This window comes from Pimephales promelas, chromosome 16 (assembly GCF_988280905.1).
Source record: "Pimephales promelas chromosome 16, fPimPro1.hap1.1, whole genome shotgun sequence".
Lineage (NCBI taxonomy): Eukaryota > Metazoa > Chordata > Actinopteri > Cypriniformes > Leuciscidae > Pimephales > Pimephales promelas.
The window spans coordinates 6,670,569-6,697,662 of record NC_142784.1 but is presented as its reverse complement, the minus strand read 5'-3'; the positions used below and the strand labels follow the sequence as shown (position 1 = coordinate 6,697,662).

The following is a 27,094-nucleotide window of genomic DNA, read 5'->3' as shown; positions in this document are numbered from 1 at the left end:
CCATCATTCTCTACAGGGGACAGATGATTGGTTACTTCTGTATCAGCATCCAATGAGCTGCTCAACCTTCAAATATTTGGTTAGCACCGGCTGTAGGGCTCCAGCGCTGTGACACAGTTCTGGGTTACCCTGGGGCAAAAATGACCGGAAGTCCATGCCCATGGCGGGACTCGTGTTTTCAGCCAGCGCTGGAGGGGTCGCATGCGGAGCAGACCCAACCGAAGTACTGCTGAAGCTGAGGCCATAAGGCCTAGCAGCCTCTGAAAATTTTTGAGAGGGAAGATGACAGCTTTGCATGACTCTGCTGAGCGCTGAATCTGTAGCGCGAGGCTGTGACGTCAGCCGTGCTGTCATGGACCTAGACGGAGGGGTAAGGCTAAGGGGTAGGGCCAAGGAGTGAATTGGGATTGAGCCTAAGTCTGTCCCCAGAAAAGAGATTTTCTGGCTTGGAGATAGCAAATTCTTGATCCAGTTGACTTGGAAACCTAGATCTCGCAAATGGTCAAGCAGTAAGGCACTGTGTTTTATCAGTTCTGTTTCTGACTGGGCTAGAATAAGCCAGTCATCCAAATAGTCTAAGGCTGAATCCCAATTCACTCCTTGGTCCTACCCCTTAGCCCTACCCCTTGTTTTCGAGTGTAGCCCTTGGCCCTTAAAACAGAATGACAAGGGCCAATGGGTTGGAATATTACCTACGAAATGGAACGACCCTTCATGAACCCGATAGTCATAGCCAGCAGCCATATCACCCTGTAGCCCAAGACTGGTTGCCCATTAAAGCTAAGCAGGGCTGAGCCTGGTTAGTACCTGGATGGGAGACCTTCTGAGAAAGCCAGGTTGCTGCTGGTAGAGGTGTTAGTGTGGCCAGCAGGGGGTGCTCACCCTGTGGTCTGTGTGGGTCCTAACGCCCCAGCAAAGTGATGGGGACACTATGCTGTCAAAAAGAGCACCGTCCTTCGGATGAGACATTAAACCGAGGTCCTGACTCTCTGTGGTCATAAAAAATCCCAAATTTGCCCAGTAGCCTCTGTCCATCATGGCCTCCTAATCATCCCCATATACACCAATTGGCTTCATCACTGTCTCCTCTCCACCAGTAAGCTGGTGTGTGGTGAGCGTTCTGGCGCAATATGGCTGCCGTCGCATCATCCAGGTGGATGCTGCACATTGGTGGTGGTTGAGGAGATCCCCCCCCCTTCTATGTGAAGCGCTTTGAGTGTCCAGAAAAGCGCTATATAAATGTAACGAATTATTATTATTATTATTATTGTTATAGTCGTCGGCGATGGCTCTGCCGTTACAGAGTTTGCACAGGATTTCTCCATGACAACAACTGAAAATCAGCTGCTCTTAACTTTGAATAAAGATGATGATTATAACATCCCTTCCTCGAAATGTATGTCTTTTCTGATCGGAAAGGAAATTTATTATACCATTTGTTAATTTAAACGACTATAGTGTTATTATAAGAGTAAATAAAGTGCGTGGTGGAATCATCTGGCGCTAAATTTAAATGTTTAACCGTTTGCGATCCATCTCGCCGGTTATTTGCGTTGCATTCCGTGAACTTTTTTCTTAGCCCTCCGTTTGGAGTGTGCCTCTGAAAATTCTCTGTTTCGAGGGCTATTTAGCCCTACCCCTTCGCCCTACCCCTCGATCTCAAGAAGAATCGGGACACCCTACCCCTAGACGTGAACGCGCAAAACGGAGGGGTAAGGCTAAGGGGTAGGGCCAAGGAGTGAATTGGGATTGTCCCAGAAAAGAGATTTTCTGGCTTGGAGATAGCAAATTCTTGATCCAGTTGACTTGGAAACCTAGATCTCGCAAATGGTCAAGCAGTAAGGCCCTGTGTTTTATCAGTTCTGTTTCTGACTGGGCTAGAATAAGCCAGTCATCCAAATAGTTCAGTATGGGCATCCCCTGAAGTCTCAGGGGAGCGAGCACCGTGTCCATCACCGCGTCCATTGTGAAAGTAGGGGGTGCTAAAGACAGGCCGGACAGCAGGACGATGTACTGATAAGTCTGATACTCGAAGGCGGATCACAAAAAAGGCCTGTGGCGAGGGGTTATTAGAATCTAAAAAAAGTAGCCCTCTTTCAGATCCAGTGAGATAAACCAGTCCCTCGGGCGAATTTGCGTGAGGATTTGTCTGGTCGTGAGTATTTTGAATGATCTCTTCATCAGTGCTTTGTTCAAGGGCCTGAGATCTAGGATGGATCTGAGACCGCCATCCTATTTGGATACTAGGAAATACCTGCTGTAGAAACCTGACTGGCTCTGTATCAGAGGGACAGTTTCTACAGCCCATTTTGTAGCAGTTTTGCTATTTCGCCGCAGAGCAGATGTGCTAGATCGTTCTGCAACGTAGTTTCAACCCTGGTTAAAACGAACTGCAGTGAATAACCTTGTGACGGTTGGCCAACCGCGGGCACTGTCGGGAGTCTGCAGGATGACAGCGCTGTGGGACTGGCTGCTGAGGAGGCGGTGGTGCTGAGCTCTGCGCAGGCGGCTACTGTTTTGAGCAACCTGTCGCGGAACTAGAGCACCTGGGTATGAAATGTCGCATGGCCTGCAATGTTTTCTGGACCGCGGAGAAATGCTTGGTGAAGCCCTTCACCGCGGGGCCGGTGAGGCCGGCAGGAGACACAAGCGCATCAAGAAAAGTGGTTCTTTCAGACTCTTTCATGTCGAACAGTGTTAACCACAAATGTCTCTCGGTCACGGTGAGGGACGCCATGTTACGACCAATGGCCTGCACAGCGGACTTGGTGGCTCGCAGAGCTAAGTCCGTCGCATTCCTCAGATCCCTGAACCTTTCTGGATTTGGGCCCACCTCGTCCAACGTGCGGAGAAGGTTGGCCTGATAAATTTGCAGAACAGCCACGGAATGCAGCGCTGACGCGGCTTGACCGGACCAAATAAGCGCGACCAATCAAAGCCGAAGTGGTCCTGCATGGCTTTGAAGGCAACACCAGCTTCGATTGCCATCCAGCAGATGGGGGGTACCGCTTCCTCGACTTGAGGAATAGCAAGGTAGCCTTTGTCCTTCGCGCCGTCCACAACGGAGAGCGTCGAAAAGAAGAAGAGCAGAAAACGGCGCTTTCCAGCTCTTTGCTAGCTCCTCGTGGAGTTCCAGCAGGAAATGGGCAGGCCTAGTGAACTGCGACAAACGGCGTCCAGGCAGAAAGCAGCCATCCAGCCGACTGGGCGCGGGCTCCTCGGGTGATGACCATTCGAGGCAGAGGTCCTCCACGGCCTTGGTCATGAGGCGGAGAAGTTTGGAGTCCACACTCGACCTCACTTCGCTAGGAGTTAGCATGGAATGGGCGCCACCCGGTTTGGGGACCGACCATCCTTCACTGCCTAAAGGGGCAAGCGAGCAGCCATCATCCTCCGCAGATTCCAGAAGCACGGCAAGCGGAACAGGCTGACCGGCCATGATCGAGACAGGGGAAACAGTGAGCAATGCACATGGGGAAGGTGCCGGCGTTCATTCACTCACAATTCTAGCCTCAGGCATTCCTCTGTGAACGGTGCTTTTTACGGCACGGCTCAGCAGAGAGAAGCAGGGTCGCAGGATCCACGTGGAAGATGCGAGTCGAGCTCGCAAGGTCGACAAGTCCATCGAGTCACATTCCGGACAGCCGCCTACGGAAAGCGTGTGGTCTGCGTGGTTCTTCCCCTTGGTAAGAGCGGTACTTGATGAAGCGAGGCATTTGAAACAACACTGTGGCTCTTTTAGACAAGTTTACGAGAGGCAAGTATTGAAAGGATATAGGATATACTGTATACGTTTTTGGCTTCAGTATTCTTGAGAAAAAGAGATTTTACCGTAGCGTAAATAGCTTACGCAACACGAAAATACTCTCGTAAGAGAACCAAATGCAGTAGCAATAACAGCAGCACAATAACATCAACAACCAACAGCAGCATCAATAACAGCAGCACAATAACATCAACAACAGTAAAAGCAATAACCAGTTGTAGCATAGCAGATATATTCCGCCAAGACCAAACATATCAACATTGTCGTACCCAATACCAGGTCAAACAATTTGAATTGTCTATATTCACACATTCAATGCAGACCTCCTATGCTAAATTAAGGCCACAATGCATTATGCCAGAACCAGCTGAGACCACAACTCAGACCTAAAGGACAAGGAATAGCAAGATCGTTGAGCCCATAACTCAGTGATCTGAACATGCAGCCCGTGCCGAAATAAAGAATAAAGAACTGAATGTCATATTTAGACACAATAAGCCATTCCTTTATCATTTTGAACTTTAGACTACATCATTTATTGGAAACATTATCTCCCTGTCAGAAGTCAAGTCTGCCAGGACTAGGAGTTATGAATACTAGAGCAATTCCTCAAAAAGGAAAAAAAAACCTCTTAACAATGTGGAACATACATGCCTATTAACAAATGTTGATGTAAGGATAATAGATAAGATTGTGCAGTATCTTAACAGACACATTTCTGGGGTTCTCAGAAGCAGAAGTCGTCATAGTTGAGCAAACTTCGATAGCGATGAACAGAAACAACCATAAATACAATTTTTACCTCCCCATTTGCCCTTATATGCAAAAGTAGAAAGCTACGGTAATGGTTTTTTATGACTTTTTCTAAAAGAGATTGATTATGTTGGTAAGAAGAGAGAAAGAGAATTTGAATCCGCTGCTGTTTTAGCACTCCCTTAGGTGCGAATACAGACCTTTTTGGGGGGTCTACGCCAGTGCTTCTGCACACTCACAGATACTAGTTTTGCATGTTTCTGACATTATAGCCTATAATATAGATGAATCAATGACTCACCTTTTCACATCCATCCATCTTCTCACTGTTGCGGTCACTGTTGCTGGGGTTCGACTCAATGCTGATGAGAGAACCTCTGGAGTCTGCATTATTAGTTGTCGACACGGCCAGTGAAGAAAAGGCTGGGAAAGCGAAATGGGTACATATGAGAGAGGAAGTCTGAAATACACCATAAAAGTAGTCCATGTGATATATTCCAAATATTCTGAAGGCATGTGATAGCTTAGTGTGAGGAATAGACTAAAATCCTGGTCATGTTCCCTTCCCTTGCCTGCATATTCAAACTGACGCGCCATGTTCTTACACATGTGAGAGCTGACACAGTGTTTGGCATCGGTGATACACCAACATACAGGGTGAAATTATACAACTTTGAGTCACTGTGAATAATACTAGAACCCTCATTTTTGGGTATGTCGACACTTTTAAGGCAGTAGTCTATGAAACACAGGTCTAACGCAGTCTAACAGCATCACTATACCTGTAATGGAGTTGAGTACTTCCTTGGAAAAGGATGCATCCATTGAGTTCCCGTGGCGTAAGACATGGGTCACCTGACCTGCTAAAGCTACACCCACATTGAGATCATCTCTGGAACCCTGTGAGAGAAATGTTAGTACAGAACAATCACCGCAGGTACATTATTGTGTGGAATGGGAGAGAAGAAACTGAAATTAAGTTTGGATTTTGGTTATGGATTTGTACTGTATGTGACAGAGTCAAAATTTTACTCAATAGTTTGTAAAAAAATTTACTTAAATGTGAAAGAAAAAAGTATCCATTTTTTTTGTACATAAAAACTATTTACAAATTGAATGTAATATTTTTCTAAGTTTTAGGAATGGACTGATGAAATCAGTTTTTTTTAACTATTTTTAAATAATTTAACTTTTTTAAACTTTGTAGCCTTACAAAGTAATATGCAAAGCACTCATATTGGAAACTATTACAGATATCTGATTAAAATAGCAATGAGAAAACAAAACAGCTGGCACTCTGTGACATTGACAGTGTGAATTGAATCGAAATTAAATTCATTATTGTAATCGTTGAAGCAGCTGTGCTTTCAGACATAACAAAAGTGTTTTGGGACAATCCTTTGTTTTGTTGCGCTTCTTCACATACCGCAATGGGAAATGTTGCCCCCTTTTTTGCATTGTATTTGTTGTAAAATCGATTATATTAAATAATAAATAATAAGTATAAACTCAAAAAAGGTACAAAAGCTGTCACTGGGGCTGTACCTTTTCAAAAGGTAAACTTTTTCCATTTTAGGTGCTAACATGTACATTTTAGGTGCTAATATGTGCATTTAGGTGTTAATATGTACATTTTAGGTGCTATAATGTACATTTAGGTGCTAATATGTACATTTTAGGTGCTAATATGTACATCTTAGGTGCTAATATGAACATTTTAGGTGCTAATGTATACATTTTAGGTGCTAATATGTACATTTAGGTGTTAATATGTACATTTTAAGTGCTATTGCTAATATGTACATTGTATGTGCTGTTATGTACATTTAGGTGTTCATATGTACATTTTAGGTGCTATTATTTACATTTTAGGTGCTAAAATGTACCATTAAGGTACCAATATGCACCCTTTAGGTATAAAAGTGTACCTTTTGAAAAGGTACAGCCCCAGTGACAGCTTTTGGACCTTTTTTACCGAGAGTGTAGTATAGACATGAAGTACAATTAATTACTCGAGCACTTTACAGCCCAGTTTAAAATTCAGATCTTGTTCAACTGATATCAGTTTTTAATAAAAAAAAAAACACTGCTTCCATATTAAGTTTTTCAATTATATTTCAATTGATGAATATCCTCAGCATGTGTACCTGGTCACTAGCCGTCAGGCAGATTGGAAAGAGATCTCGGAGGAAAAAGCGAGGCATGTTGTCAAGGATCAGACCATACAGAGGCAGGTACAGAGTGGCTATCCGTGCCTGTTTCTCCTACACACACACACACAATACAGTTTAAAAACATTCACAGAAAGGTGCACAACAACTCTATATTTGAAGTGCTATCATTGTCTAAACCCACCTTTACGGCATAACGAGAGTCCAGAGAATGTTTGGCCATGAGGTTCTTCAGGCAGGACAGGGCGAGGTGTCTCAGGTCTTGCTCTTCTTGCAAAGCGAGTCCCAGCTCTCGCAACAACAATCCTGTGAGGAAATGTTTCCTGCAGAACTCTTCGGTCAAACTATACTCTGGAAAGCCCACTGAGAGGTGAGACGGAGAGAGAGAGAACACAACAGTGTTAATGATTGTCACCTTCTCAAAGTTCTGTCATCATTTACTCACCCTCACACACTGTAAAACCTAACAGTAATATTTACTCAATTAAATTGATTTCACTGCTCTCAAATAATACTGAAATTGAAGTGACTTGAATGACTGAAACTGAACTCAAACTGAATGAGTTATAGAACATTTCTAGATCCCAGAATGATAAATGAATAATAATTGTATAGTTAAGTTAATTAATCATCAATTATGTGATGATTGCTCATTAGTTATGAACACCTGCTGTTAACAACCAGAATCACTGAAGGAAAGAGAAACACAAGAAATACAAGGTTTAAGGTCACCATGGTGGAGATCAGCATTTGCTTTAGTTGGGCTCTTGACCCTTGATGTTTCAGTACAAGTTTTTCTTTGGCTGCTGTAATTGAGTGTTTATAAAAAACATGGCACAAAAGTCAAGGAAAAGTGATGACAATCATCACTTAATGACTTGATTCACTGATCTCATTTAGAGTCTAATCTCTGATTATATTATTAGTTGTATTCGAAAATAGATTCTACAACATAAGAACTTAGCAATGTTATGACTATCAGATAGTATGAAGGATTTTACAGAAAATATAATTCATTACCAAAACTAACACAGATATCAAGATTCAGCATATGAATCTCAACAATGGTGATCATTCAAAAACGATTCATACTTCAATGCATGCTGGGTACTACCATAATACAAACCTTATACATGGCTCCCATTCATATGTGAATGAAAGCCTAATTTAAATCTGTTTAGTCTGTAAAGCATCATGTCCCTTCAGGAAATTTGGACTAAACCGCTCGATTCATATGGATTAGTTTTACGATCTCTATATTAACTTTTTGAAGTGTCAAAATGTTATGTAGCTGTCCATGTAGGGACAAATTTCATTAAAATTATCTTCAAAATTGTGTTCAGAAGATGAACGAAACACACGAGAGTTAGGAAATGACGACAGAACTTTCATTTTGCCAAATATGTCATGATGACAAAATTCACATCTGTGGATTGAAGGCAAAGGTTTCTAACTAAAAGAGAAATGGCATTCCTAGTTAGTCACGTCAAGATATCGAGGTACTTTTAGTATCTTAAGGGTCAGATTTAGCAAACAGGGCAAATTAGCATAAGAGCACAATTACAATGCCGATGGGAGTGTCAAGTTCTGCGCGTGATCTACTGACGACGCACAAATTAAAGAACACCGACACCGCCAGATCATTCCCATAATAACCAGTGGTGGAATGTAACGAAGTACAAATACTTTGTTACTTTACTTAAGTACATTTTTCACGTATCTTTACTTTACTTAAGTAGAATAAATAGTGCATACTTTTTACTTTTACTTCGTTACATTTTGCAGCAATTATTATACTTTCTACTCTACTACATTTCTACAACTTCTGTTACATTTTCATTACATTTTCTGATCAGTTTTTCCCCTGCCAAACCGTAATCTGACCATCCGTTGGCTGCACGTTTGTCTCACCAGTGACATTTGGTTGCCATAGATATATCAACCCGGTTACACTAAAATGCGTCTCGCACACAGTGTTTATCGTACAATTTATACCCAAAAATTAGTTTTTACATGCATAGAAAACGCACCGTGTGTAATATACGTTTGGTTAGGATTATGGCAAGCCAAGAGATTCAGAATTACACCATAAATGAATCGCGTTTAATGCCAAAAAATAGTTATTAACATATAGTAAGGATAAGCATGATGTGTATATTGCCTAATTGCAAGCTTGTTTCAGAAATGGTGACAACAATTTTTTGTCCATCATTATTGAACATCATTATAGGAGTATTAGGTTGAATGAGCTAGAATTAAATGTTTTATTAATGATTAGAAAATAGACATTAAGAGAATAAATTGTTATGCAAGTACTTTTACTTTTAATACTTAAATTACATTTAAAATTAGGTACTTTTTACTTTTTACTTAAGTATGGTTGTCATTGTGTTACTTCTACTTTTACTAAAGTCAATATTTATCTGGTTATTTGTACGTTTACTTAAGTACTGAGATTCAGTACTTCCTCCACCACTGATAATAACCAATACAATCTACCAAGAGCAGCGCAAATTAATGTCTGGTTTAAGACATGCTTTTTTTGGGCGGTAATCAATGGCGCAAACACCAGTACAATGATACGGAAGCTTATTGCATTCACTTGAAGAAAAAAAAAATCTACTCTGTTTTTCTGAATTAACAAGTTAATTATCTCAGAATTACGAGATAATTTTTCATGGAAAAAAGTTTTTGCTCTGTTTTTCTGAATTAACGCGTTAATTTTTCATGAGAAAAAAAAGTTTTGCTCTGTTTTTTTTAATTAACGAGTTAATTTTTCATGGAATTTTTTTTAATTCAGAAAAACAGAGCAAAAACTTTTTTTCTCATGAAAAATTAACCCATTAATTCAGAAAAACAGAGCAATTTTTTTTGTCATGAAAAATTAACTCGTTAATTCAGAAAAACAGAGCAAAACTTTTTTTTCTCATGAAAAATTAACTCGTTAATTCAGAAAAACAGAGCAAAAACTTTTTTCCATGACAAATTATCTTGTAATTCTGAGATAATTAACTTGTTAATTCAGAAAAACAGAGTAGATTTTTTTTCTTCAAGTAAATGCAGTACAATGATGAGTGAAACCCTTAGTAAATCACCTTGCGTGATTCATTTAAATACTCTCCTCATATAAATATTGGGTCTGAAAGGGAAACTCTTACAATTGCATCTGCAATAAGATCTGCCGCAAAAATAACCCAGTCCACGCCTTTTCAGCGCTCATTTCACTGCGTGTCTTTAGTAAATTCTGACAATAGTTTTTTAAAGCCAAAAGAGGGTTAGCTTCAACAAGCTGTTAGTAAATCTGGCCCAAAAAGTGACACTTAACCATGCTTCAGTTTTTGACGCCTTTGGAGCGAGAATGGGTAGGGTTTTCTAAACAATCAGACTGGTTTAACTTTTTTATTACTGGTTTTTAGCATTTTTTACATTTATTTTATGTTTAATTAAATCAAGTTCAATAAAATGCATGTAATAGTTACCCTGAGCACTTTGGGTTTCCAGTGATTCCTTGTCTGATAGAGAGAGAAACGAGACAGAGAGTGTGTTAGGTGGGGTCTATAGTATGTTCATTAGAAATAAGATTATCATGAATGAGACACGACGAGGAGGAGATGTTGGTGCTCTCTGACCTGTGATTCGTGCAGACGGGATGGGAAGACTCAGAGGGACACAGTGCTCATAGTTACACACTTCTCTTATGAACTCAAACTTCAGCTCAAACAGCGCCTGGAAAAATAACATTCGCACCCAAAAACATCCACACACACACAAAGCAGTTCTTTAGCAACAGAACAGAGACAGTCAATGAATTAAACAGCCAGACAAAAACACACATAAAATGATACATAAATAGATAAATAAAAGTTCTTCATAACGTTCTTTCTTTAAATGTGTATGTGTCCTTGTGTCAATGCTAAATACAAATTCGCAGATCGTTGTTCACCACACTTGTGTCTGCAGCTAGATGCACAACTTCTTCACAGGAGTTTGAATGGAAGTCAATGGAGCACAAAGTCTAGAGTTTGTCTAAAAGTTCGGGTACCTTGTTGTCACTGGCTGTGATCATGTTTATGTAGTTGCTGATCAGTTTAAAAGTGAAACCTCTGTCCATGAATGTGAAGCACCGCTGAGGAAGGGAAACACACATATTTCAATTAAAACTGATTGCAGCGGCAATAGACAATTAATTACAAGTTAATAAACCGTTATGAAAAGGTAGGCTCTCTACACGGACCAATAAGCTTCAAATGCATCAACAGTACACATCGCACACACAATAAATGAACATAAACATCTAGTTTAAAATGAGTCCTGCATCTACAGTAACTGAATTATGTACTTTATTTGAATCTTTGCTCTCCTGACCTTCACAAAAGCCGCTATGGCCATATTAGCGCTGCGCGTCTCCTCTGCAAACTCTTTATTCTTCCAGAAGATGTGATCGGACATCGTCATGATCAGGGTATCCAATCGACTTTGGAAAGTTCCAGGAAATCGCTGCGGTCGAGGGAGCTGAGCAAAACACATTTTATTACACATTAAGTTTGACTGAGTAAAAGACACAGGAGCAGTTGTGAGTCCTCGGGAAATGTACTTTATGTCTTTTGACTTTGATCAATAGGCAAAAGTCGATAGGCAAACGTTTCAGAAAGAAAAATCAAATCTTTAATTTCTTCAGTTTTAGCATTTAGAATGATTTGCTGGTTTTATGGAGTAAATGTTAAAGGTAGATCACAACTGCTTTACACCAGAAATATATACTTTTCTTGATGCTGCAAGATAAGTGCCTTTCAAAATAGTAGTAGAATTCAATGTGTATATAGTAGAATAGTAGAATTTAAACTACTGAATTGTGACACAATAGCATTGTAATATTAAAAAAGAAGGAGGTGCTACGTGTTGCTTGTGATATTGTGGAAATATGTGTGCATGTTCTTGTGAGGTTTATGAGGACACAAATGGAGGGAAAAAAAAAAAACTTGGGAGAACCCAGGCTCCGACTGAGCCTGGGTTCTCCCAAGGTATTTTTGTCCACCATTGGGTCACCTGATGGAGTTTTAGAACACCATTAGGTCACTTGATGGAGTTTTAGGACACATTTAGGTCACTTGATGGAGTTTTAGGACACCTTTATGTCATTTGATGGAATTTTAGAACACCATTAGGTCACTTGATGGAGTTTTAGGACACCTTCATGTAACCTGATGGAGTTTTAGGACACCATTAGGTCACTTGATGGAGTTTTAAGACACCTTTAGGTCACCTGATGGAGTTTTAGGACACCTTTAGGTCACCTGATGGAGTTTTAGGACACCATTGGGTCACTTGATGGAGTTTTAGAACACCATTGGGACACTTGATGGAGTTTTAGAACACCTTCATGTAACCTGATGGAGTTTTAGGACACCATTAGGTCACTTGATGGAGTTTTAGGACACCTTTAGGTCACCTGATGGAGTTTTAGGACACCATTGGGTCACCTGATGGAGTTTTAGAACACCTTTAGGTCACTTGATTGAGTTTTAGGACACCTTTAGGTCACCTGATGGAGTTTTAGGACACCATTGGGTCACCTGATGGAGTTTTAGAACACCTTTAGGTCACCTGATGGAGTTTTAGAACACCTTTATGTCACCTGATGGAGTTTTAGAACACCTTTAGGTCACTTGATGGAGCTTTAGGTCACTTGATGGAGATTTAGGACATCTTTAGGTCACTTGATGGAGTTTTAGAACACCATTGGGTCACCTGGTGGAGTTTTAGAACACCTTTAGGTCACTTGATGGAGTTTTAGGACACCATTAGGTCACTTGATGGAGCTTTAGGTCACTTGATGGAGTTTTAGGACATCTTTAGGTCACTTGATGGAGTTTTAGAACACCATTGGGTCACCTGATGGAGTTTTAGAACACCTTTATGTCACCTGATGGAGTTTTAGAACACCATTATGTCACTTGATGGAGATTTAGGACACCATTAGGTCACTTGATGGAGCTTTAGGTCACTTGATGGAGTTTTAGGACATCTTTAGGTCACTTGATGGAGTTTTAGAACACCATTGGGTCACCTGATGGAGTTTTAGAACACCATTAGGTCACTTGATGGAGTTTTAGGACACCATTAGGTCACTTGATGGAGCTTTAGGTCACTTGATGGAGTTTTAGGACACCTTTAGGTCACTTGATGGAGTTTTAGAACACCATTGGGTCACCTGATGGAGTTTTAGAACACCTTTATGTCACCTGATGGAGTTTTAGAACACCATTGGGTCACCTGATGGAGTTTTAGAAAATCTTTATGTCACCTGATGGAGTTTTAGGACACCTTTAGGTCACTTGATGGAGTTTTAGAACACCATTGGGTCACCTGATGGAGTTTTAGAACACCTTTATGACACCTGAAGGAGTTTTAGAACACCTTTATGTCACCTGATGGAGTTTTAGAACACCATTAGGTCACTTGATGGAGTTTTAGGACACCTTTAGGTCACCTGATGGAGTTTTAGGACACCATTGGGTCACCTGATGGAGTTTTAGAACACCTTTAGGTCACTTGATGGAGTTTAACAGTTTCTTGGCACTGTTGCCTTTGGCTTGCTCAATTGGGGGATATTCAAATTAATTAACCAATCAGTAATACCCCTGATTAGCTCTACCAAACGTGGATGGTTTTCCATTAAGAAACGAACCATTGTTATTATATTTTGATTAGGGCTGTCAAATGATTAATCGCGATTAATCGCATCCAAAATAAAAGTTTGTGTTTACATAATATATGTGTGTGTGTAGTGTGTATAACTATTTTATATATATGTAAATACACACACATGCTTGTATATTTAAGAAAAAATATTATTTATATATAAAATATTTACATTTATATATAATTAAAATTATATATAAATCTATATAGAGTATATACATGAAAATATTTCTTAAATATATACAAGCATGTGTGTGTATTTAAATATATAAAATAGTTTAGGGCTGCAACAACTAATCGATAAAATCGATTATAATCGATTATGAAAATCGCTGTCAACGAATGTAATTATCGATTAGTTGGTCTGATTACGTCACGGGGATTGTTTATTGATTATTGATCGCTTCTTACATTCGCACTTCATGAGGCGCACACGCAGTCTCTCTACCTCGCCGCTCTACCCTGTCTCGCGCGCGCAACACGGACGGTTTGGAGCACATTATCTTCTGTCTCGCATGCGCGCTCTTGATTCCGTGAGTTTGAACTAATTTGCGGGCATCAGGAAACCGCTATCAATATGCAGCATACACGAAAATCATTCACCTGTCGGTAAATTCGCCGTTTTGAAACCAAAATAGGTGACCTACGTTAATCGTGTATACTTTATGAAGCCATACTATAGTATAATGTGAGATAGAAATGTATATTTATGTCATTAAATTCAAGTTAACCTAAGCTTTTCCCTCCACTGCGGCTGTCAGTCATTCTCTATTCGCGTCGCGTTACAACAGTTAACATGATGATCTCTTTCCAAGATGATTCAATGTTATTACCTATAATTGATCCGTAGATAAAGGTCTATGATGGTTTTTCTATCTTGCTAGACTTTTATTGCTGTAACGTAATCACTTTCTACTGATTGTCTGTTAGATCACAACACTATAGTAGAGTCGGCGCAGTATAATTGTTCTTCACGTGCACAGTAGCCTAACTGAAATTTAAAACTGTTAAAAGAAAAGGCTTAATAAACTATTGCATAGATACTGTATAATACACAGTCAATATGTCTTTCTCTTTCCTTGGTGCTTTTAACTTTAATGCGGCGGACACTGAAGAGCTGCGCGCCGCCCTGTGACTCCGTGTTGCTTCAAGCGCATCATTCAGCGCTCGCGATGCGCATAAGCACTTTACAGCTCTTTAATGATCACGTCATAATACTTTTGCGCAATGAAAGCTTATTAATAGCCTTTCTTGTTCTGTCCTATCTATTATATTTTGCTTCCTTACTAAACAGCTGTGCTTTACATTTAAAACAGTTGTGCATCTGATTTTTACAATGTTTTTCATGAATGTATAACAACAATACAAAGAGCAATGTGTAAGTTTTACCAGAGTTAGTGTTAGTGCTACACTTATTGTCTCTTATTTGTTCCCCACTAAGGAATGTTTTTTTCACTAAATGTTCAGATTTTATAAAATTATTGTGCACTTGTGATATTTCTAGGCTAAGTTTTGCTCAGTTATCCACTAATCTAGTTTACAATAGCATTTTTGTCATAGGTTATGGTCATATATATTTTTTTTATTTGTTGTTTTTCTTTATAATGAAGTTGTCTGTATTAAGTAGATTGTTTAACACACAAAAGTGTGTTTTTTAGGGTTTTATTTTGTTATAATAAACAAAAAAATGGAATATAATTTTTTTTATCCGATTAATCGATTAATCGAAAAAATAATCGTCCGATTAATCGATTATCAAAATAATCGTTAGTTGCAGCCCTAAAATAGTTATACACACTACACACACACATATATTATGTAAACACTAACTTTTATTTTGGATGCGATTAATCGCAATTAATCGTTTGACAGCCCTAGTTTTGATTGATCCTGTGAAGCTGCTTTGATGCAATCTATATTGTGAAAAGCGCTATATATATATTCTTGACTTGACTTGACAAATGTGTATAATGACATAGGCATAACAACGTACACATAGGTCATGAGGTCTATCCTGTGTAATAATAATATGTGTGTGAGGTGTGCATGTGTGTGTGAACCAATTCATTAATTAAGTGTCATTTCTTTATTATCTCTTCTATTTCCTAAATGTCATTTCCTTTCTATAACTGAACACCACAAAGTCAAATAAAAAAAAACAAAGACTCTTGTGATGATGATTTCATGAAGAACCTGTAATACCCACAGAATCTTACCATAGCATGAAAGTATAGGAAGTAAGAAAGGAAATATATGTTAACTTAAAGATGTCTACATTGTTACGATATATTGTTTTCAGGTCACGGATGAATCTGACGATTTAATGTTTACACACATTTACCTGTGATCACTATATCAGAGCAGATCTGACTAGCCACACAAAGAGTTACTTATAGTGAGAAGAAAGCCTAAAATTTCAAATCAAACGAAGAGTGTTGAGTATAAATCATTATTTTAGGCTTACCGTAGACTACCATCAAAATGAGAAGATGAAATAAAAAGAGTAGTTTGTGTCTACTGCCTAATATTCACCTTCAGCTTAGCTGAGTCCAGCAGATGCTGAGCCATCGACTTCACTATGATCTCCAGAAAGAACCACGAGAACTGCAGATATCAAAGGACAAGATTAGAAAAGGTCCATCTCTTCTTTAAAAGAGAAATGGTCATGTTAGCTCACCTTAAGGATATTTCGAACGACCGACTGTTCGTTGCTCTTCAGGTCAGAGGTCATTCCCTTGGCCAACTCTTCGTGAACAGTTCTGAAGCCACATGCCTCGGTCTTAAAGACAAACTGCGTAAACACACAAGACATTGTGAGGACATCATCAGTCTAATCAGCCAATCATCATTTTGAACACTTGATCAAAGCGGCTTTTCCACCGTTGGGGACACCGTTTTAGGAACGGCACCAGCTGTTTTCCACTTGAACCTAACAGAGTTTTGTTATAAGAACCTTCTCCAAATATTCAGTGTTGGTAATGAGAACGTAAAAAAATCCAGTTTTCTTGGCGTTAGAGGAACGTGTTTTAAAAGGGATGATGTTTCCATGACATTTCATGGTCAAATTGTTTTTTCTGTAATTGTTGACTTGAAATCGAGAAAACTGTTAAACTCAGCCGATCGTTTGTAACACCATTGTTGCATTTCAGATGCTGAACGTTGATGTGCGTGAGTGTATAAATACCACTGTCATTGTTAACTTTGTTTAAAACTTGTTTTGTGTTGTTTATACACTCACAGACATCAGCATATGAAACACAACAATGGTGAAATGCTTCACACCAGCTGCGACATACATAAATTATGCAGCTGAATTATTTATAATTGTCACTATTGTTTGAGGTTTGTATAAGTGTGTGTCAACATCTTATCTTTCACAACGTTTTGGACAACACAAATCACTTGATGTTTATCAAATTGGTTGACTTTATTACTTAATTCTCCAAAAATTGCCAATTTAAATTCTAATAAGCAAAAATACACAAAAGGCAATTGTGTAAACCACTTAAATGCAGTCATTTGCCCGTTATTATAGCCATGTTGATCTGCTTTAGCAGTGCAGAATTTTTTTCTGAAAACACATGCAATGTCTGAAAAAAAAGCAACTCAATAAGTGTCAGGTGTCAAGAGCCCAACTAAAGCAAACACTGAACAATCATTCATCAACATCTAAACCTCGGTTAGTTTTCAATAAGCACTTCTGTAGATGTCTGACTGAAATAAAGACAGTCTGGTTAGTAATAAGTGAAGCTGGTAATGCTGTTTGTGGAGGTGTTTAATCAGTTCTTGAGAGATTTAATGTCAGTTGTGTCATGAATGCCAGCTGTAGTGCCCGTGTGACCCTCTGGAGGGCACTCTCTTCCTGTGCTATGTTTCCCCATGGACTAATTATGTTTTATTATGTTCAGCTGTGTTTCATTACGGGTTATTGAGTTCCTTATTTAAACCTGAGTGTCCTTTGAGAAGTCTTGTTACCTTGTAAGTGTACATCTATGAGCATTATTCCCTGTTTGAGTATTCCTTGTTTCCCTGGACTCTTGGACTGTTTATGAACTTGTGCTGTCTGCCTCGACCTAAGCCTGTTATCACCACGAATTTCTGGATTGCCCCTTGTTTAACGGTTTCTACTTGTGTTTAAGTTGGAATAAAGTGCTGCACATGGATCCAATCGCCTCTGTCCATGAGTTACAAGTTGATTTCATCTAAGGCTGTGGGTGAAGAAAGTTGTAGTTTGTGTTTGTATGTGTCTTTCTTTCAGTGCTTGTTCACAGCAGGTGTTTGAATGATTGAAAGAAATTTTCAGGAACATCCTACAAACATTTAAACAACATTCAGGAAACTGGACATTTGTATGTTCGTGGAATGTTAACGCCTCCTAGTATATTTAATTATTAATCAAAATTAAGTTGAAAGAATGTTTGAGGAACATCACACCTTCTAAAACACGTTCCTCTAAAGTCAAGAAAACTGGACATTTTTTAAGTTACCAGAACCAACGCTGAATATTTGGAGAATGTTTTGTTAGCTGGGCTTCCGGATCGGCACGGAATGGAACGGTTAAGCAAAAGAGAAAGGTTTGGCCCAACGGTGGAAAACCGCTTTTTTCTCACAATTGTCAATTCTCGCAATTCTGACATTTTATCTTAGAATCGCGTGATATAAAGGGGTTATAGAGTTTGAATTGTGAGATAAAAACTAAAAGATAAAATCACAATTACGACTTTATTTCTCAGAATTGCATGTGTATCTATCGCATTTCTGACTTTATACCACACAATTGGGAGAAATTAAGTCAGAATTGCATAAAATAAAGTCGCAATTGCGTGTTATAAAGTCAGAATTGCGAGATATAAAATCGCAACTGCGTGTTATGAAGTTAGAATTGCGAGATATAAAATCGCAATTGCGTGTTATGAAGTCAGAATTGGCAGATATAAAATCGCAATTGCGTGTTATGAAGTCAGAATTGCGAGATATAAAATCGCAATTGCGTATTATGAACTTAGAATTGCGAGATATAAAATCGCAATTACGTGTTATGAAGTTAGAATTGCGAGATATAAAATCGCAACTGCATTTTATGAAGTTAGAATTGCGAGATATAAAATTGCAATTACGTGTTATGAAGTTAGAATTGCGAGATATAAAATCGCAATTACGTGTTATGAAGTTAGAATTGCGAGATATAAAATCGCAATTACGTGTTATGAAGTTAGAATTGCGAGATACAAAATCGCAACTGCGTGTTATGAAGTTAGAATTGCGAGATATAAAATTGCAATTGCGTGTTATGAAGTTACAATTGCGAGATATAAAATCGCAATTGCGTGTTATGAAGTCAGAATTGCGAGATATAAAATCGCAACTGCGTGTTATGAAGTCAGAATTGCGAGATATAAAATCGCTATTGCATGTTATGAAGTTAGAATTGCGAGATATAAAATCGCAACTGTGTGTTATGAAGTTAGAATTGCGAGATATAAAATCGCAATTGTGTGTTATGAAGTTAGAATTGCGGGATATAAAATCGCAATTGTGTGTTATGAAGTCAGAATTGCGAGATATAAAATTGCAATTGCGTGTTATGAAGTTACAATTGCGAGATATAAAATCTCGCAATTGTATAAAATAAAACAATTGCGAGATATAAAATCGCAATTGCGTGTTATGAAGTTAGAATTGCGAGATATTAAATCGCAATTGTGTGTTATAAAGTCAGAATTGCGAGTTTATTTCTTGCAATCGTGAGTTTATATCATGCAATTCTGACTTTAACTCTTGCAATTGTGAGATAAAAAGTTACAATTGTCTTTTAAAATGTTTTATTCTGTGGCGGAAAAACAAGCTTCCATAGGTTATAGTCTCATCAACAAGTCACAAAATGTGTGGTATAAGTCAAGGCAATGTTGAATCATTCTGCCTGTAAAACTGTGGTTTTGGTCTGGAAAAAAACCTTCACATCAGTTCTTAAAACCTGTTGTTGACTTTGCAAACCTCACCCATTATCTACACCTATGCTTGTCTTGATCTAGCTCTTGGAAGTAGCTGAGACATGATACATTGCGCAATATGTTTGTGACATACGTACCTTTATGTAAGAGTGCAAATAGTGGTCCATATTCTCCTCATGACACTTAGCTAAGATGTGGACCAGGACCCTGATGAATACGATGTAACGTTACAGTGAGAATCCAGTCTGAAAGCTGTTCTAATATATTGTGTTCAGAAGAGTCAGTGATGGGTTTCTGTACCTGGTGGTGCTGGCGGTCACTTCATCACTGTCGTTTTGGGTAAGCACTTTGAAGAGCTGGTTGAAGAGAACAGGAAGGAAGCGAATAATCACATGAATCTTCTCCATACTCAGGAGGCCCTGAGAAGACACAAAAAAAAGAGTTGATAGAAACATTGGAAATTTTGTATTTTGATTTCACTTCAGAAAATCCTTAAAAGTCTGGATGACAACAGTTTACATTTTGCAAATAATACACATGCATAATGATGCCATTTGGCCTTCATTCATCAATTGTAAGTTAAAATATCAATATCAAAGGAAACAAGGTATCTGCTCATCAGAGGCTGATGTGAACGGCTCTGGTAGACGTCCTATGGCACATGATTAGTTGCAAGCTTGTTGCATTATTATAGTACACAGTATTCTGTAATGCAGATACACAGCATACAGCTTCCTACAGTGTATTTTGATGCTCATTCATAATATGAAAGCGTTGTAAATACATCAATTCTACACATCTCAATCAATAAGGTCTAATTATTAAACAATGTCCATCCTCAGGGCAGAATGAAATAGCAAAACACAATATATGTGTATTTCTAAAGAGCCAGCAAACATGCAGCCACATGTCAGTCTCTGGATCATAAATTTATGTATTTAGGTGTAATCATGGTCAGTTCTTGACTAATGTTCAGACCCTGGTTAAAGGAGCAGTTCACTTTAAAAAAACTTTAGCTGATAATTTACTCAACCCCATGTCATCCAAGATGTCCATGTCTTTCTTTCTTCAGTTGAAAGAAATTAAGGTTTTGACTTCAATGGGTCAAGGTTAAAAATACAGTTTCATTACAAACTGCAAACTGTTCAAAGGGCTTTAAACGATTCCAAATGATGAATAAAGGTCTTATCAAGTGAATCGATCGCTCATTTAATAAATAAATAACAAAGTTGAAGTTTTATAAGCTCAAATGCTCGCCTTATGTGATGCGTGTTCTTGACTCTCCTGTTCAAACTCGTTTATCAAAATGAACGAATCTTTTCCCGAGTCAACTCGTTCATTTCGTTCGTTGAATGAACCAAATGACGTGATAAAAGATTTGTTCATTTTGATGAACGAGTTTGAACAGGAGAGTCACGAAGGCGAGCATTTGAACTTATAAAACTTAAACTTTGTTTGTTTGTTTTTTGAATGAGCGATCGTTTCGCTTGATAAGACTCTTATTCATCGTCTGGAATCGTTTAAAGCCCTTTGAACAGTTTGCACTGAAACTGTCTTTTGGACCTTGAACCGTTTGATCCCCAATGAAGTCCATTAAATGGAGAAAAATCCTGGAATGTTTTCATCAAAAACCTTCATTTCTTTTCGACTGAAGAAAGAAGGACATGGACATCTTGGATGACATGGGGGTGAGTAAAACTCCTTTAAGGCCCTGGAATACACTTACTTTAAGGCAGTTGAGGAAGTTTGAGGTAGGAGGTTGAGAGAGGTCTGCCTCTCGTTTCTGGCACTGCTGGAAGAAGCGGTTTAGATGGGGGTCCTGCAAAAATGTCCGTGGGAAATATTAGACCACAAACATATCAACAAGATAGCAGTGGGTTTTCATCTGAGACTGTGGATCTTTTCAACCTGAGTATAAACTGTAGAGAGCACCACAGTGGACACTTTGAAGATCTGCTTCCCCCCATCGACCAACTTCACATCGGAGCCATTCTGCACACAAACACGTATATATCTGTAAAAATCCCTCACCATATCATGTGCGAATCATCATTATTTGTCTTTGGGACTATTCTTTGGGAAATATTTCGTTTCCTGGTTCACACAGCTACTGATTCTCATCATTTGCTTCTTAACCTTCATTGTCTCTGTGCGTCTTCTTTCTTTTGTTCAATGGCAAGTGCTATTTTAAGAATGTTCATGAGTCGGATGTACTTTGTACAAGTTAGTTAGCATTAAGTTCTTGTTTGTCTTCACGGATTCGTGTATATTCTGGGTTCTGGTTTATGTGATGGATAAAACTATTTATACTACAGAACTGTTGAATGCTTGATTCTGATTGGTTGAGAATGTTCTAAGGTGTGCAATTATTTTCAGGGAAACGCACGGCTAAAGTAGTTTCCGCCAGGTTTGATTGCATCACAGTTCCATTTTCACTGCTCGTAGTTAACTGTAATAACGGAAAATATGATACAATTCATAACAAGAGAACACATGCAGCCCCATAAGCTGCGCTTTTCGATGTCTAACTTCACAATCAATGGGCATACAGTTTAATTTTAATAAATAAAGTATGTAGTCCTGTCTATAATCGGCTAAATAGAAAATTAAACTGAAAAGGCTATATAAATAAATTGATTTTCGTAATTATTCCAGATAATATAACAAATAAATAATTATTGATAGGCGTACTTGTTAAAAGGGCTTTGTGTGTTTCATTTATTTCATTTAAAACATGAATGAATAAATTAATTCAAACAAATTTTGGTAGCACTTTATTTGAAGGAGTGTGATAAGACTGACATGACACTGTCATAAACATGACATAACACCTGTCATGAACATGAAGGAGTCTTTATGAATGTTTATGACTGTTGTCATTAAGTGTCATTCTGTAAATTATGACACTTTTAATGCAAAGTTGACATTGTTAAAAATGTCTTTGTTATAACAACTTGACATTAACAAAGACAAAAATATCTTGATTATGACAACTTGACATTAACAAAAACAGAAATGTCTTGATTATGACAACTTGACATTAACCAAGAAATCATAACTAGTCCAACGTGTTCCACTTTACTTGAGGTAAAGGGACTTATTAATGACACTGTTGTTAAAGCATTTGACAGTGTAATAACCCTTAATGACATCTTTATAACTAGTACAATGTGTTCCACTTTACTTGAGGACAAGTAAAATATTCATGTCACAGTTAATGGTGTCATGACAACACTTTTAACTTTTAAAAAGTTAAAACCAACCATAACATACGACAGGGTAATGTTAACACAAAGCTAAATAACTTCTTTAAGTTTGATAATTAGACCTGTTATGACATATTTGTGACAGGTTGACAGGTTATGATTTCTTGGTTAATGTCAAGTTGTCATAACAAAGACATTTTAAACTGTCAACTTTGCATTAAAAGTGTCATAATTTACCGAATGACACTTAATGACAACAGTCATAAACATTCATAAAGACTCCTTCATGTTCATAACAGGTGTTATGTCATGTTTATGACAGTGTCATGTCAGTCTTATGTACACCCCTTCAAATAAAGTGTTACCCAAATTTAATAAATAAATAAATAAATAATAAGCACATGCTTTTCTGTCTCATTATTTCAACATCTTCCTCTCTCTAATAACTGCATTAATAACTGCATAAAGCCAGGAACACTTAAGCCTACCAAGGCCAATTATAAATGTAATATGATACTTATGACTGATCATGTCTTAATCTTGTGTTCAGTGGCTCAAACCTCCGTTACTACCTCTAAAATGACGTTTTGGAATTAGCAACGGAGGCATGGGATTAGACGCGTAAAGGCCAATTTATACTTCTGCGTCGAGGGTACGCCGTAGTGCACGGCGTTGGCTACGCACGTAGGCGACGCCGTTGTGAGCATTTATACTTCTGCGTTCAGGTCTTGGTTGCTCTGCAGTACTGCTCCGAAACGCTAGTTGGCGGCGGAGGGTTTTAATGTTCCACTGTGTTTAGATTCCTCACGGCTAGGTTACTACAAGCAATATCGACTGAAAGAGAGTGGATCATGTTGGAGTTGGAGCTTATTGAGGTGGAAAAACAGTTCACTTTAGTGAAATTAATAAAACTGAAAGGCAGAAATGACAGAAGACGTCGGAGGAGATGGTACCTGTGGAAATCATAGACAGTGGTGGAAATGCGTGAGAAGGTACGTGCGGAAATGCGTAGGAGGAAATGCGATGCTACCAAGCCGACCAATCACCGATCTTGCGGTCCGCGTCGCCGCGACGTGTAGTTACATTTTTGAAGAGGTGCGCGTCAGGCGACGGCGAAGGGTACGCGGTATGGGACGCGTCTGTGCGCATGCTACGCCGTCCCTACTGCGCGCACACTACGCAGAAGTATAAATTGGCCTTAATGCTACGTTCACACCGGACGCGAATAGGGCGTCAGGCGCGAATGATTTCAATGTTAAGTCAATGCAAAGACGCTTTACGCGCGTGAAAAAATTCCTGCGGCGCGAATGAGGCGTGGAGCGCGGCGCGGAAGATGCGAATACGCCTCATTCGCGCATCAAGTTGGCGCGAATTGAGCGTTGTGCATTCACGCGTTTGACGCGAATTCGCGTCTGCCGCCCGAGTTGAAAAATCTGAACTTTGGCGTGAATTCGCGCCGCGTTAACCAATCAGGAGCCTAGCTGCTTGCTCACGTTGTGAAGTGTCTGGATGCTTCAATAAATTATTTTGTATATGACTAATGCATGGTGGGATTATGCACAACAAAGCAAATGTTTCATCACTTAAAACATTATTTCTATATACGAGACATGTTCATTTTGTATTGAATGTTATTCATTCCATATCTAGAAATAGTATTATGTTGTAAAGACAATCAACATATGTGCATAAATTCGTGTCTGAACGTGAGAGAGAGAAAAAAATCACAGGACAGGTTAATAACTTTTGAAGGCTGGCTCTATTTATCATCAAAACAAAAATAAATGACAGCTAGATTAGATGGATGAGGGCGAGGGTGATCCTCGCTCAGATGCGGGACAACAGGTCATCAAACTGGGCGCGTGACAGGCGGAAGTACCGCTGACAGCGGCCGTCATCCAGCGCAGCTCCTGGAGCGAGCAAATGGTGAAACTCGCCAAACGGTTCGCCTCTGAAGGGTCCGGTGGACACAAATATACGGCGACGATGATCCCCACGCCGCCGTTCTGCTCTCCAGAGTAAATACAGAGCGGTAACTCTCTTGATGAATGCTCGGTCGACATAAAAACAATGGCCGCCAACGGATTTTGATTCTGACGCGCGTCACGCGCGTAAATTTCGCTTACGCGCGGCAGTTTTCGCTCTTGACACGCGAATTAACACTTATGGTCAAGCGTCAAACTAGACGCGTCAGGCGCGAATTTGACGCGCGATTCTCGTCCGGTGTGAACGTAGCATTAGAAATTAGTCCTACATACAAGAGTGTATTAATGACAAAAACTTGACCAACGTCTTGAAATGCATCATCTGAACAATGTTTTGAGGTGTGGTAACTGTAGTATAAGCAGAACAATTGACTTCAGGCCGTTGAATTATTAGAAAAATAATGCACACCCGAGGTGGTAATGCGGACATGACGCAAAGCGCAGTTAATTATTTTTCTAATAATTCAACGGCCTGTCGTCAATTATTCCTCAAGTATCTTAGCAAAACCATAGACTTATCTTCACTCAACATTTATCATAATCACACTTACATCTCTATTTCTCTATTTTCTTTTTCTTAACTGATTTATTTGCGTTTCTGTATTCTTGTGCTCACTTTGGTGGATGAAGCATCTTTAATGAGTAGATATCCACCAGGCAAAGTGCAGGAGACTGGAATGCTGAAATCCTGAGAGGAAATACGGCCGTCCTTCAGCAGAGGCAACCACGCATAACCCACTGTAACATGAACAACACACAAACACACTGTCAGAGCATTTCAACAGGCACAGCATATGACAACTGGGCTTGATGTGCATCTTTGACCTGGAGTTTCAAGAGCCTCTTTCTTCTTAGAGCTGGTCTTGGCATTGATGTCACAGGTCACATGATAGAAGGAGAAGAGTAAATGGTGTTTCTCATGAAGATGTGTGGGCAGCTCAATCTTGACCTGATCAAACATATCACAGCACACGTTAAAGTACCATCTCAACGCAACAGTGCTGAACTACAAAGCTTCTGAAGCACATTTTGAAGATTTTGCAAACAACCTCGTCGTAAAAATCTGGGTTCTGTGAATGGTGCAGGACCGTGGAACAGGCAGCCGTGGTGAATACTGGACCTCCTGGCTTTCCGTAGATGCACTGTGGAAATTGATATACAACATTTTATGATCAGAAGTCAAATAAAGCAGGTGTTGATGGAAAATTATGGAAATATTGTGTTATGTAACCTTAAGAGGCTTGGCATTTTCTTCATCGGAGCTTCTGAACTCTACGTAAACTGCGATGTTCCGAGCCTAGCGAACAAAATGGAGAATAGCATGACTACACGAACAAAGAGTAGTAAACTGTGAAGAACACAACTGAATCCTTGATTACGCCGTAAGCGATTCCAGCGTTTTCAGTTGATCCTCAGGGGCATCACCCATTCACAAGTTAAAACTTAATTGTGGAGTAAAAGTAACTAAATATTTACAGAAGCCTCCAATCAGGAGTGTCGTTTACAATAAAATAGCACACAGATTAGATTAGATCAATGACCTCATGTTTTCCACAGACTTCGTCCACTAGTCAGTTATGATGCTGCTGACAGTTACACTCATTTACTTTTTTATTTAGAGAGGAATAGCTTAGCAATCTTACCAATCTAAACACAGCACTTTTCCTCCGAATATGCCTACACTGTAAAACATTATGTGATAAAGGAATATAAAAACATACAGTATGTTGTCATAGTTGTTGTCAAGTTATAAAAGATTCAACTTTTTTTTTAAAGTCAGTTTAATGTAATTTAAGTTGAAATGACTTAAACATCCAAGTTGATTGTACTTGTAAATTAAAAAAAAAATGTCAGTGCACTACTATATACAGTAGTAGGCAAATAAAAATCACAGTGATCATAAAACAGTAGGTGAAAATTAGCTGAGTTTCTAATAAATTTTAATCTTAATTTTTGTAATTCAAAATGATATGAATGGACTTAAGGCTGAGATGACTCCATATTTAACCCTCAGGTGCTCTTCGTTTCGGAGTCACACTTGTTATCTTCCCGGTCAAAAGTGACCGGACACCTAAAAATGAAACTTTCTCCATCCCAGTAAAACCAATGCAATTTATTTTTGTTCTATAATATTTATTCTTTTTAATTTAGTATTTTGAGACAATTTAATTGAATTTATTTATATTTATGCAATATTTATTGTTTATTTTTGCCATGGAAATATATATTATATATATATTATTTTTTTCAAAAAAATATTAATGCAGTGTTTTAGTTTAATATAGAGTCTAGGCCTTCAGAAAAAAATATTTTTTTGAAGAAAATTAGCACCATCTGGTTACAGTATAGAGAAAAAGCGTAGAATCATGGTGTAACCACCACTAGATGACATGTACAGCTCTCTATGGAGAGGCATGTGAATTTCCCAGCTGTTTATGAACACATTTTTTGTTGTTGTTGGTGGTGGATTTGAATATATAGTTGAAACAATCTCAAAAACTATTTCTTATAAAAAAAATTGACAAAAAACAAAAAAAAAAATTCTACAATTTCCCATTCA

At 38.7% G+C, this 27,094-nt stretch overlaps 1 protein-coding gene across 5 annotated transcripts in view; it reads right to left on the bottom strand.

Moving 5' to 3' along the window:
• The window catches only part of dock10 (dedicator of cytokinesis 10), a 188,844-nt gene that overhangs the window by 32,768 nt on the left and 128,982 nt on the right, over positions 1-27,094 (bottom strand). For all 5 annotated transcript variants that reach the window (XM_089120921.1, XM_089120920.1, XM_089120923.1 and 2 more), the window contains exons 18-35: positions 25,766-25,831; positions 25,584-25,676; positions 25,360-25,483; positions 25,151-25,272; positions 21,252-21,335; positions 21,070-21,162; positions 19,644-19,762; positions 19,481-19,550; positions 16,070-16,183; positions 15,925-15,996; positions 11,056-11,202; positions 10,733-10,816; positions 10,320-10,416; positions 10,170-10,202; positions 6,875-7,053; positions 6,667-6,783; positions 5,302-5,419; positions 4,821-4,942 (exon numbers count right to left, since the gene is read on the bottom strand). In XM_089120921.1, coding sequence (XP_088977047.1) covers positions 4,821-4,942; positions 5,302-5,419; positions 6,667-6,783; positions 6,875-7,053; positions 10,170-10,202; positions 10,320-10,416; positions 10,733-10,816; positions 11,056-11,202; positions 15,925-15,996; positions 16,070-16,183; positions 19,481-19,550; positions 19,644-19,762; positions 21,070-21,162; positions 21,252-21,335; positions 25,151-25,272; positions 25,360-25,483; positions 25,584-25,676; positions 25,766-25,831 — 1,854 coding nt within the window. The remainder of the gene's footprint in view (positions 1-4,820; positions 4,943-5,301; positions 5,420-6,666; positions 6,784-6,874; positions 7,054-10,169; positions 10,203-10,319; positions 10,417-10,732; positions 10,817-11,055; positions 11,203-15,924; positions 15,997-16,069; positions 16,184-19,480; positions 19,551-19,643; positions 19,763-21,069; positions 21,163-21,251; positions 21,336-25,150; positions 25,273-25,359; positions 25,484-25,583; positions 25,677-25,765; positions 25,832-27,094) is intronic.